The sequence below is a fragment of the Maniola hyperantus genome, chromosome 3 (genome assembly GCF_902806685.2).
Source record: "Maniola hyperantus chromosome 3, iAphHyp1.2, whole genome shotgun sequence".
Lineage (NCBI taxonomy): Eukaryota > Metazoa > Arthropoda > Insecta > Lepidoptera > Nymphalidae > Maniola > Maniola hyperantus.
Genome location: NC_048538.1, coordinates 8,693,053 through 8,704,971, shown reverse-complemented (window position 1 = coordinate 8,704,971; position 11,919 = coordinate 8,693,053). Strand labels below are relative to the sequence as shown.

At 39.1% G+C, this 11,919-nt stretch overlaps 3 protein-coding genes across 6 annotated transcripts in view; 1 reads left to right on the top strand and 2 right to left on the bottom strand.

Moving 5' to 3' along the window:
- LOC117996531 (mpv17-like protein 2) overlaps window positions 1-11,919 on the top strand; it is a 204,275-nt gene that overhangs the window by 168,729 nt on the left and 23,627 nt on the right. The gene's annotated exons all lie outside the window — the stretch shown is intronic.
- On the bottom strand, window positions 173-5,062 carry LOC117996536 (uncharacterized). 4 transcript variants are annotated; one of them, XM_034984603.2, is made up of 3 exons: window positions 4,948-5,062; window positions 1,455-1,647; window positions 173-344 (listed from the first exon to the last, which is right to left on the bottom strand). In XM_034984603.2, the coding sequence occupies exons 2-3, from the start codon at window positions 1,635-1,637 to the stop codon at window positions 177-179; spliced, it is 351 nt and encodes a 116-aa protein (XP_034840494.1). In that variant the 5' UTR covers window positions 1,638-1,647; window positions 4,948-5,062; the 3' UTR covers window positions 173-176. The 4 variants fall into 4 exon arrangements, with proteins under 4 accessions (XP_034840494.1, XP_034840492.1, XP_034840491.1 ...); XM_034984601.2 differs by lacking the exon at window positions 4,948-5,062 and adding an exon at window positions 4,782-4,939; XM_034984600.2 differs by lacking the exon at window positions 4,948-5,062 and adding an exon at window positions 4,771-4,938.
- Window positions 6,287-8,997, bottom strand: LOC117996526 (protein starmaker-like; the record flags this gene model as incomplete). The annotated part of the gene is made up of 2 exons (XM_034984587.2): window positions 6,287-8,506; window positions 8,886-8,997. Coding segments are annotated over 2 exons (1,989 nt in total), but the record flags the coding sequence as incomplete, so codon positions are not given.

Sequence of the window (11,919 nt, the reverse complement as noted above, 5' to 3'; positions counted from 1 at the left end):
TACAAAATATAATATTTTAGGCTGCCTTCAAACTGAAGCGCGACGTACCCGCTTGCAGCGCGCTTCAATTTGAAGGCATCCATCAAGTGGACATTCTAAACACCCAATCGCGATTACTTCATCTAACCATGAGGGTTAATTTTGATTAGTTAACTGTACAAAATTTACATAGTTTGTTAGGAAAATTTAGATTGCCTATCCTCTGATATCGCGAATTTGTTGCATAGGAAGAATATCAGAGTTTCAGAGCTGGGCTTGACTTTTCCCTCTGCAATTAATCTTTTCAAGTTGCGTATGCGCTGCTTGTGTGGGTACTCCCTGGATCTCGATCTTGCTGCATTTTTCTGAAAATAAAATGATATTTAATAACATTGATGTCATATAGGTACATTGAAATAACATATTATAGTTCACGACAGGTCGAGATGGCAATCGGGGAGGCAACGCCCCGCACACGTGCACAGCCCCCGAGCTAACGATTTGCGAAACTTTGTGATATTCTCACATAAAAAATTTGGATTCCAACTCCTCAATCCTGATGCTGCAGGGAACCTGACCACCAAACCTGATTGGACTTAGAAACTGTCGATTATAAATTAATATTGGGGGCACTTACCAAGTAAAGACTTTATCGTTAAACTCGAGGACCCAACTCTTCAACCCTGATGCTGTAAGGAATTTCATTCTTAAATCGTGGTGATTTAGACACTGGCCTACTAAGTCTGTTAGAAAGAGGAACGACTAAACTGACGCGATGCCGCTTGCTTCCAAATCCTGCTAACATTCCTATTTGCATTGGGATTTGAGATCGGTATGTGCCGAGTCGCAGGGAGCCGCTGGATCCAGGCGGCGCGAGACCGTGGCGTGTGGAAGTCCGTACAAGAGACCTATGTCCAGCAGTGGATGTCTATTGGTTGATGATGTGCCTAACTTGCCACCGGGACAGAAGTAGAGGAGGCGCGAGGGGTTCAACAGATCGACGTGATTTTTGCATGGATATAGTTAAAGACCTGAGGAGTGAGATAAGCTTTTATTCCGGAAAATCAAAGAGTGCTCACGGGATTTTTAACAACCTAAATCTACGCGGACATAGTGCGGGCATCAGCTAGTATGGAATATTATATTTGAAACAAAAAACCATGGCATTATGTCAATGAAGAGTACCTACCCATACCTAGTGCGCGCAAAACAAATAGTCCAGTCTGAGCTCGAGGCATATGACTGCGCATTGTACAAAAACAGATCTCAGAGGGTTTGTATATTAATTATTCCTTAGTAAGAGGCTTACAGCCGTACTCAGCGTCGCTTAATTGTTACTTAAGTTTAGTTAAAACGAGACAGAGTTATATCTCATATAAATCTGTCTCGTTTTAACTCAATCTTAAGTAACGATTACCGGCATGTTGCAACTTCAGATTGCACTACTTGTATTTGTATGTACTTGAGCACTGTACCTGTTCTTCGTCTGAATTATCGGCTATGGGCGTTTCGGCGCCGGAGTTGTCCCACATGACGGGATGCCACACACGACGAACAGGTTTGTCGTGGAGCGGCGCCGGCTGTGGGGGCTTCAGCGGCAGAGAGCGTACATCTACGTATTCCTCTTCTTCGAACATCTGTTCTGACTCTTTGCTCATTATTGTTCGACTAAAGAAAATATACCTCTATTTTTTATAACATCGACTTTTTTAATTTATTGACTTGCGCTTGGCAATCAGACCTGCTGGCACGTGAAGATGCAGCCTAAAGATGGAAGTGAGCTTGCCTAGAAGATGGTTTTAGGGTTCCGTGCCTCAAAAGGAAAATAGGAACCCTTATAGGATCACTTTGTTGTCTGTCTGTCAAGAAACCTAGAAGGTACTTCCTGTTGACCTAGAATCGGAAGGTAGGTCTTATAGCACATCATCATCATCATGATCAACCCATCGCCAGCTCACTACAGAACATGGGTCTCCTCTCAAAGCTGAGAAGGGTTTTGGCCTTTACCACGCTGGCCTTGTGCGGATTGGTAGACTTCACACACCTTTGAGAACGTTATGGAGAACTCTCAGGCATGCAGGTTTCCTCATGATGTTTTCCTTTACCGTTAGAGCAAGTGATATTTTATAATAATAACACATAACTCCGAAAAGTTAGAGGTGCGTGCCCGGGATCGAACCCCCGACCTCCGACTAGAAGATGGACGTCGAGGGAAAACCGTGAATTTGTTGTTTACATCACAAAAAAAAATTAAAATATGTTCATTAGTAAATATTAATTTTCAAAGCAAGATTAATATACCAAACGTATTATATGAAAGGGCTTTACCTGTACATTCTAAAACAGATTACTATTTATTTTTATGCATAATAGTTTTTGTTTTACCGTGCAAAATGTCCAAAAAATACGACTACAGTACGGAACCCTCGCGGCGCAAGTCTGACTCGCACTTGGCTGGTTTTTTACCCTAGCATGTGGGGTATCACTGTTTACTACTACTGTGTGTGTGGGGTACTAAGTGGTAAGTACATGTATTTTATTTTCTAGGATTCCGTACCCAAAGGGTACCAACGGGACCCTATTATACTAAGCCTCTGCTGTCCGTCCGTCTGTTAGCAGGATCAAGGATGTATCTCATGAACCGTAATAGGTAGAGAGTTCAAATTTTCACAGAATGTGTATTTCTGTTGTTACTACAACAACAAATAATAAAATTTGAAAGTGGTCGCCATGAAAAAAAAATAAAAAAATTAAAGTGTTATTTCTTATTTGATGGTAGCTAGGGGACCATTCGTGTGCGAGTCCGAGTCGTCACACTTGACCGATTTTTTATTTCATTTAAAAAACTAACTTATGCTTGCGACTTCGTCCGCGTGGACTACGCCCATTTCAATCCCGTTTTACCCCGTTAGGGGTTGATTTTTCAAAAATCCTTCCATAGCGGACGTCTACGTCATAATAGATCTGCATGCCAAATTTCAGCATGATCCGTCCAGTAGTTTGAGCTGTGCGTTGATAGATCTGTCAGTCAGTCACCTTTTCCTTTTATATATTTAGATAAGAAATAGGGAGGCCGTAAGTTTTCAAGCAACAGTTGAAGCTTTATCAAAGCCGGCGTCTTGCGTTAGCTACAAAAATAAACACATTCTGCTCCATATGAAACAACTACGCAATACAATTTTTTTATTGGAATCTTGCTTGGCACTGTGACAAGATATAAAATATAGAGGTCGAGAAATCTGGTGAACTAACGGTTAAAGAACATCGAGATAGGTCTAGAGTTCTATTTAGTGTTCCGTAGGTACTTATTTTTTGAATTTATAGACTAGCGCTTGGCCGCAATCGACGTGTTATATTAGCATATTCATCCCATTCAGCTCACCCGTACGTACCTACTACCTAGTAGACGTACCTAGGTACGTAGCTACTATTTACTTCTAAAATCAAATTTCGAAACATTTTGTTTTATCCATCGATTAATATACATAATGTCTATGGTTTTATACCATATTATGTGCCTTTCACAATTTCGTAAAATGTAGTAACCTACATTTTAGAAATTGTCATCACTACCCATATTATAAATGCGAAAGTTTGTTTGTCTGTCAGTTTGTCCTTCAATCACGTCGTAACGGAACAACGGATCGACGTGAATTTTTGCATGGGTGTAGTTAAAGTAAAGTTTGGAGAGTGACTTAAGATACTTTATAGCCGAAAATCAAACCCACCCACCGGATTTCCAAAAACCGGCAAAGTGCGAATTAGACTCGCGCACTGAAGGTTCCGTAGTACAATCGTATTTTATCGACATTTTGCAACGATAAATCAAAAACTACTTACTAGATCTCGTTCAAACTAATTTTCGGTGGAAGTTTGCATGGTAATGTACATCATATATTTTTTTTATTTTTATCACTCTCTTATTTTAACATTTTCAACAGTATAGCTCTTATAGTTTCGGAAAAAAAGATGCTGTGACACACACACAGACAGACATGACGAATCTATAAGGGTTCCGTTTTTTGCCATTCGGCTACGGAACCCTAAAAATCAAAATCCACGTGAACGAAGTCGCGGGCATTAGCTAGTTCTTAATAAAGTCACATTACACCTAGGTACCTACTATACTAGGTAGAATAGAATACAGTAGGTATTTTTATTAATTTATATGAAATAATAATGTCTGCTAGTCCGCACTTAGCCCAGCGTGGTAGACTATGGCTAAAACCCTTCTCACTCTGAGAAGAGACCCGTACTCTGTAGTGAGCCGGCGATGGTGATGATGATGATAATAAATAGTACCTACTTATTGTTTTTTCTATTTCAATAAATGTTTTATTTGTAAGTTCTTATTTAAGTATCTGAAGTCCGCGACTAAGGTTTTTAAAAATCCCGTGGGAACTCTTTGATTTTCCGGGATAAAAAGTAGCCTATGCTAAGTTACTCTACAGGACGTCTACCTATATTCATGCATAAAATCACGTCGATCCGTTGCGGCTCTATTGAAGGACAAACTAATAAACAGTTTCGCATTTAATCAGTTTAAATGTTAGTAATAAAAATTAGATTTAATAAATAAGTAGGTACTCAAATAAAAGATTTTCAATAAATAAGTTGTACTTACTTATATATATTTTCAGACCCGAAAAGTATTTGTATCGGAATGGATTATGGAAATTTGTTAAAAAATACAAAAGGCAAAATTGATACTTACGGACAAGAATAAAAGACGTCTTTTTTAAAATATACCTACTGATTAAGATAAATTGATAAATTAAGTCATTTACTTACAAATAAAATACAAAGGAACACAAGTACTTTTCGCTGTACGCCTCGAAACTGCACTGCTGTAGCGGGTTTATTATGAAAACGTTTTATTATTAGGACGTATAACCAATCAAACAGTTTTATTTATAAATCGCAGAACAGTGAACTGAAGCTGGGAAGAGTGAAACTGAAATTAATTACTTTCTCTCGTTTATCGGCGACTCCGATTTGCCAACGGCCACTCCTTTGTGACGTACCTATCTTGGACAATTACCAGTAAAAATAAGAACATCACAACTGTATTGACATCTAGCACGCTGACCGAATTTCATGCCAACAATTTAAATCAGTGACGTTGACCTGTTTTGCTCAATACTGATCTATAGTAGGTATACCTAGCCTAGACTAAGAGATACATTTGAATACAGTTGGTCAACGAGAGACGTCCAGACAAAGCTATTCTGCGGAGTAACGGGCGAGACGTGGGAGGAATAGAGAATCGATCGTTGGTATGTACTCGTCTGGTATTTCAGAGCTGAATTAAAGCGGGCTCGTCGCAAAATATAAATGGCGTCGTCTCACTGTATAATATGTAGATAATAATATATTGACACAGTGGCCAAGTGATATACCGGAGGTTTAATAATGTCCTTCCGTGTTTGATCCCGGGCACGCACCTCGAACTTTTCGAAGTAAGAGCGTTTTAAGCAATTAAGTATCACTTGCTTTAATGGCGACGGAAAATATCGTGAGGAAACCTGCAATCTCCATAACGTTCTCAAAGGTGTTTGAAATCTACCAATCCATCCGGGATCGAACCTCCGACCTCTTGTATAAAAGGAAACGTCTTAACTACTACTTAGGCTATCATCACTTTTTCGTTTTAACGTTCTCAAATGTGTGTGACGTCTGCAAATCCGCACTTGACCAGCGCGCGTGGAGGACTATGGCCCAATACTTCTCATTCTGATAGACCTGTGCTCAGTAGGGAACGCGCGATGGGTTGATGATGATAATGATCCTTACGAGGAAAAAAGCGGTGATAGCTTAGTAATTAGCTTATATTACGTCTTACGTAGGCCTCTTATAAGAGGGGTCGGGGGTTCGATTCCGGGCGGATTGGCAGACATCACACACCTTTGAGAATGTAAGTTATGGACAACTCTCAGGCATGCAGGTTTCCTCACGATGTTTTCCCTTCAGCGTCAAAGCAAGTGATATTTAATTTTAGCATTTGTCATACCTAGGTACATGTATGATATTTAATTACTTAAAAAAAATTGCAAATCGGTCCAGAAACCTCAAAAAAATCGGTGTACATACAAATACATAAAAAAACGGGCCGAATTGAGAACCATCTTCTTTTTGAAAGTCGGTTAAACACATCATTCGAAAAGTTAGAGGTGCTTTTCCGACCGGATCCCGCCGACAAAGTCTTGACTCAACAAATAGGCAACTAGGCTATCACCGTAGACTTTAACTGGAGTCTGGAAGGATACGAACTCAAGGATGAACTCAAGAAAAAATACTGATTATTTTATAAAAGTTTTTATTTAATTGAAATATTTAAAACTAGTTAACAATAAATTGCTTTAGTTGAGCAGTTATGCCAAAAACAACAACGATTCCTTACGCTAGATAATACATTGGAGTACCTAACTATTAAAATTATTGAGAATAGTTTCACAAAACAGCTATCGTTACAAGTTACAACACTTATTAGTTAGGTACCTACCTTACGTTAACTTATCTAGATAGCCTCTTTGATCTGTGAAATCAATTTGATTATGCAATAAACGTCTCATTTTGTTCAGGCTTCATTGGAAATCTATCAACTGCCACGCTCTATTTATGCTTGATGTTGACTAACAATGTTGCCCAACCTACGCTCCCGCAACAGCTTCGTCGAACGAAGCTTCGTGCTCTGATCTCGATAGCATAAATTCAGGGAGCGAAACACCCAAAGCTGCGCTGTATCGCGGCAGTGTTTCTGCCCAAAAGGCGCCTTTTGAGTCCACGCCTGCGAATTCTTCAGGAGGTGCTATATTTGAGACGTCGACAGGAGTGCCCTCATACTCCTGAGATTTAGACCCTTCGCTTCTCTTAACTTTTTGGGTAGTTTTTGCCGCTGGGTTAGTAGCAGCCTCAGTTATGGTAGTCTGTGGTGCCTTTTTGCGCTTCAACTTTTTGCTATAATTTGTAGACGCTGCATATGCCGCCGATTTCTGCGCTGGCGGGGAGTTTGTGGTTACAGTTTGACTTTCAGCTCCTTCATTTCCGCCGTTTAGTGTTGCCGGTTTGGAGGTAAATTCTTTGTGTTCCTGATATGCTAAGTGGCTTTGTTTTGGTGCTGACTCGGATACAAACATGCACTCTTCATTCTTCAAACCATTTTTATCAAGACATTGATAACAAGTCATCCCATTCTTCGTAACCTTATTACACGCTGATCTGTCTTTCTTTTTAAATTCAGCCAATACATTCTCAACATCTTTTTTTGGCTCATTGTCGGTATAAAAGCCAGGTAATGCCGTTTTATAATTATACGGCTTCGGTGTGACCTCTTCGGAACTCTCTTCACTACTCGCTGCACGAAGAGCTTCACTTTTCTTAGGTTGGGTGGAGTGGGTATAATAGGACTTGTATTTGTCATTGGGGCTGTCAGAGTTGTCAGCCTGTTTGTAGTTGCTGTAAGGTTTTTGATTTTCAGCAGTGTATTTCTGAGGAGCGCCATATTTATATTTACCATTGGCGCTGTCTGAGTCGTCTCCCTGTTTATAGCTGCTGTAAGGTTTTTCATTTTCAGCACTAGTGAATTTTTGGGAAGTAGTGTCGTCTTTCTTTGAATGGTGTTTTTCAGATTTTTTCGGAGAATCAGATTTTTGTTCGGGCTCATCAGCGTCGTCGTTACTATCATATTTTCTTTCTTTCGAATATGCGTATTTATTATTCTTTGGTTCTGCAACATAGGAACAGGATTCATAGTTTCCTCCAGTTTTGGGGTCTTTACATGTCATACACGACATACCATCCTTTTTCACTTCATGGCAATTTCCTGGATTTTGCTTAATTTCAGCAGCTTGTTTCTCAGATAATTCCTTTATCCTTTCATATTCTTTATGGTCGTATCCTGAATCATAGCTGTAAGGATATTCATATTCGTCTTTAGAACCTTTTTTCTTTTTATATGGGCTGCTATAGGGACCTTCATCGAAAGCTTTTGGTCTAGATATGTATTCTGCTTTATAATTGTAAGGATCATCCTCTTCGTCATCTTCAGCTTTTTTCAAGTTTTCCCTGCTTCGTCCTCCAGTATAACGCCGAAAACGAGCTGACCCTGCAATATAAGGATTTTGCTTGTATTTTTGTTCACCTTCGAAGTTTTCATTCAAATCTTCTTTGCGATACTCTAAAGGATGCTTTACTTCAACATTAATATAAGGTTGAAAGTAAACGGCATCTGTAGGGTTTTTTTTCAACGGTGCTAAATTATTTTTCTCTTCATTTTCTTCTGCCTTATAAACTTTGTAATTGGGGTCATGTATGGTTCTTATATCATATCTCAAAGGACTAAGTTGCTGCGTATTGGGTGCAATATTAAGGTTCGATTGCTGCGGTTGCTGGTGTGCTACTAGCTTAGCCGGCCTGCCATACGGAAAAAAGCTTTCACTCGCAATGGGATTAGAACCAAAGTTATTTGAACTACTAACAACTGTATCGAATAACTGTGGATATTGATTTGAAGCCAACGATGCTACGCCTGTAAGCACATGAAGCAGTTATTAACAACATACCGTGTAAACATAACCGTGAGTTTGCACTGACAAACATTTAGGTACCTACATAAAAACATGTTGAAACTTTGTTTTATGTATAGAACTGCGTTTGTATTGTAATGGAATTTGTGTTAAACAAGTTGTTTGACATTTCATAGCCTTTGAAATGATTTAAAATAATTGCCAAAGAATTTACCTGATTTTCTGCAGTGCGGACGTAAATTCAATAAAACTAGTTAACAGATGCGATAATCACATAAAACGTTTCGTCAAATATTCACAATATTAATGTTTTTAGTGCAAACTCACGGTAAAAGCGTGCGCATTAAATACTATTAAGTAATACTATTAAAAATCGCTTACCCGAATCTTGGTCGTCAAAATAGGAATTAAATCCCAAAGACTTAAAGTATGCATCATGTTCTTCGTCACTGGAAAATGCACTCCCGCACACAATCCATACTATGAACTGAAAAGTTAACAATTACTTTAGTATTAAATTATAGAAGCGAACTTTATTTACCAAAGCTTCGTATTCTTTTAGTGATCGTACCAGGAAACCTAATCTAATCATTTTGAATGGGGTGTGAACCCAGAAAGTTCTCGTTAAGGGTTTATTGCTCTTGCGCTTTGTGGAGTAGTACTTCTGCTTTGCGTTAAAATGAAAGTAAAGTCACGTTGTGACAATGACAAGGTTTTATAGGCGTCAATATTGCGAAGGTGAAAGAGCCGTGCAACAGAGTACGCGGCGCCACTCAAGCGTGTCTTGCCGTACGATGGCAGCTGAGCGCTTACCCCATCCCGTCAAACCGTCAACATAAGGTCCATCTATATTATGTATCGTTTTTGTAAGGATATAATTAATCACATGATGGTAGGAGTTCTCTTCGGATAATAATGCGGCGGGTTCCCAGATCCTTCCGCATACAACTCGACTATAAGAGAACGAGATTTCGAAGCTTTACAGATAGTGTCAGATATTAGTGATAATAACCGGGGCTGGTTAACATGCTCTCCAAATACGGAGAAAACGAAGACTCTAAATTGGGACCTCCAAAGTCGGGCACCCATCCAGTTACCGACTTGGATCAACGTTGCTTAACAATCGCGATCGATTGATATGGGTTGTCACAACTAGGCCACACTGTCCTTTCCATACAGAACACACTGTATATAAACAAAGAGCCAGCGCGTGCCAGAAGTTCGTCATTTTATAAGAGCTGAAAGTTTCTCGGCGTATTGTCCCCAACACTAGAAGGAATGTTTGTTTTGATGTTTGTTTGGATCATGGTGGCTTTGGGAGATAACCGGTAATATATCTTACGTCGAAGTATAAAGTCTAATTTTTTTTATATTTTCTTCAGAATAGTATTAGAAATCACGTCATGCATTGCCAGACAGACAGATGGGGATCCCGGATCCCGGACAATATGCAGAGAAACTTTCAGCTTTTATAAAATAACGAAGGTCTGGTACGCGCTGGCTCTCTGTCTCTAATAGTAGCACGCCTATATCGCTATACAGCACAAAAGATTTGCTGACCTGCCATGAAATTATTAAATTGGATTAACAAAATTGTTAACAGCTGCGTAGGTATCTACCTAACAATAGCATAGTGAAAGATAGCAGCAATCCGTATTGAATGGGAACTGAAAATATTTATTTACATTACGCGATTACAATAGATCGATCGTTCTAGGTTCCTAAGCGATACAGGAACTGCAAGCCTGCCACTCCTGAATAAATAAATAGCACAAAATATATGTAGTTAACTATTCTGTGTTATTACTACTCAGTGCTAAGGAATTAGCAGAGCCTAGATAAGAAAATATAAATCTTTAATTACTTACCATGACATGTTAATTGTGTAGGTAATCATGGTAGATGTAGCCTTAAACTTCTAATAAACATAGCTTACATATTATGATCAAGAGGTAGGTAAGTAGGTACCTGATTTTACAACATAAAGTACCTACTTTAAAAAAAATAGGTAACCAATTAGGTAATTATCTGGGTTAGAAAATTTTAAATTTATACTTATTAAAAACAAAATTGAGTACCTACCTACCTACTTATCTAGTATCTATTATAGGATGATTTCACTAATTAATTTTATTAAGTGTTACATTAAACTTAACAAACCGCAGTCACGGATTATTTACATTTTTTGTGTGCAATGCAATAACTTTTTGCGAAAATACTATAAAGACCGACATCGAACTAATACAAATAGAAAGATTATTTCATTCAAATAAACTTTTTTCAACTTTTACACTGGTTCTGAATGTCTTTCCTGCCGACAAGAACTAGCAAGAAACTCTGCGGTTGCTCTTTTCTAGCAAAGTATAAAGGGCTTCTGAGACGGTCATGCGGCTTGACGTCAAGCACTTATAGTACGCGACAGCTTGAGATGGCAGTCGGTGTATGAGGCGGGGGGACACCACGCACACCCACACAGCCTCGCGCCAACCCGGTGCGGGATAGCGCGGGTAACGTGCGAGTGTGCGGGGCGTCCCCCCGCCTCATAGGTACGCTGATTGCTATCTTGATCTGTCGCGAACTATAGTTTTGCTTAATCAAGCTGCTTGACGGTCGCTCCAAGCGGCTTGATCAAGCAAACGGTACTTTTCTCATATATCTCGAATGTGTCCGAACGTCGTCGGTCGCGTCAAGCAAAAATATGAAATCGCATCAATCACCGCCAAGCACGTAAATGTCTGACTCAAACATCAAGCAAACGTTGCAGTAAACGTTCAAAATGCTTGGCTCAAGATTTATAGAAGACTAGCTTATGCTCGCGACTTCGTCCGCCTGGACTACAAAATTTCAAAACCCTATTTCACCCCCTTAGGAGTTGAATTTTCAAAAATCCTTTCTTAGCGGATGCCTACGTCATAATAGCTATCTGCATGCCAAATTTCAGCCCGATCCGTCAAGTAGTTTGAGCTGTGCGTTGATAGATCAGTCAGTCAGTCAGTCAGACATTCAGTCAGTCAGTCAGTCAGTCAGTCACCTTTTCCTTTTATATATATAGATAGATTATCTACGTGCTCGTTTCGAAATCTATAATAACTCTGAAATTGACGTGGGCCTATTCTGAACAAGTTTTACTTAAACTCATTTACATTGACATTTTAATAAGCATAGAATGTCATTGCTTAAACTAAAGTAAAATTCTCTCGTTTGTGTGATTCTAAAAGTAAGCACCCTATAAAATCCTACCCCTATCCTATATAATAAGGCCGCCTGTTGTACTCATATCCATTACATTATTGTATAACGTAGGTAGGCAACTCTTTTTATTGTATAGATTAGGTACCTACAATGAAGTACATTTTAATTTAAAATACCTACCAAAATTGTAATGCCTATCTACTACTAAACATACTTTTACCGT

Excerpts from the sequence above, each read along its gene's own strand:
- LOC117996536 (XM_034984603.2), bottom strand. The coding sequence starts at position 1,637 with ATGAGCAAAGAGTCAGAACAGATGTTCGAAGAAGAGGAATACGTAGAT. Across the intron at positions 345-1,454 it reads ATAATTCAGACGAAGAACAG|AAAAATGCAGCAAGATCGAG; the intron begins GTACAGTGCTCA and ends TTTTATTTTCAG.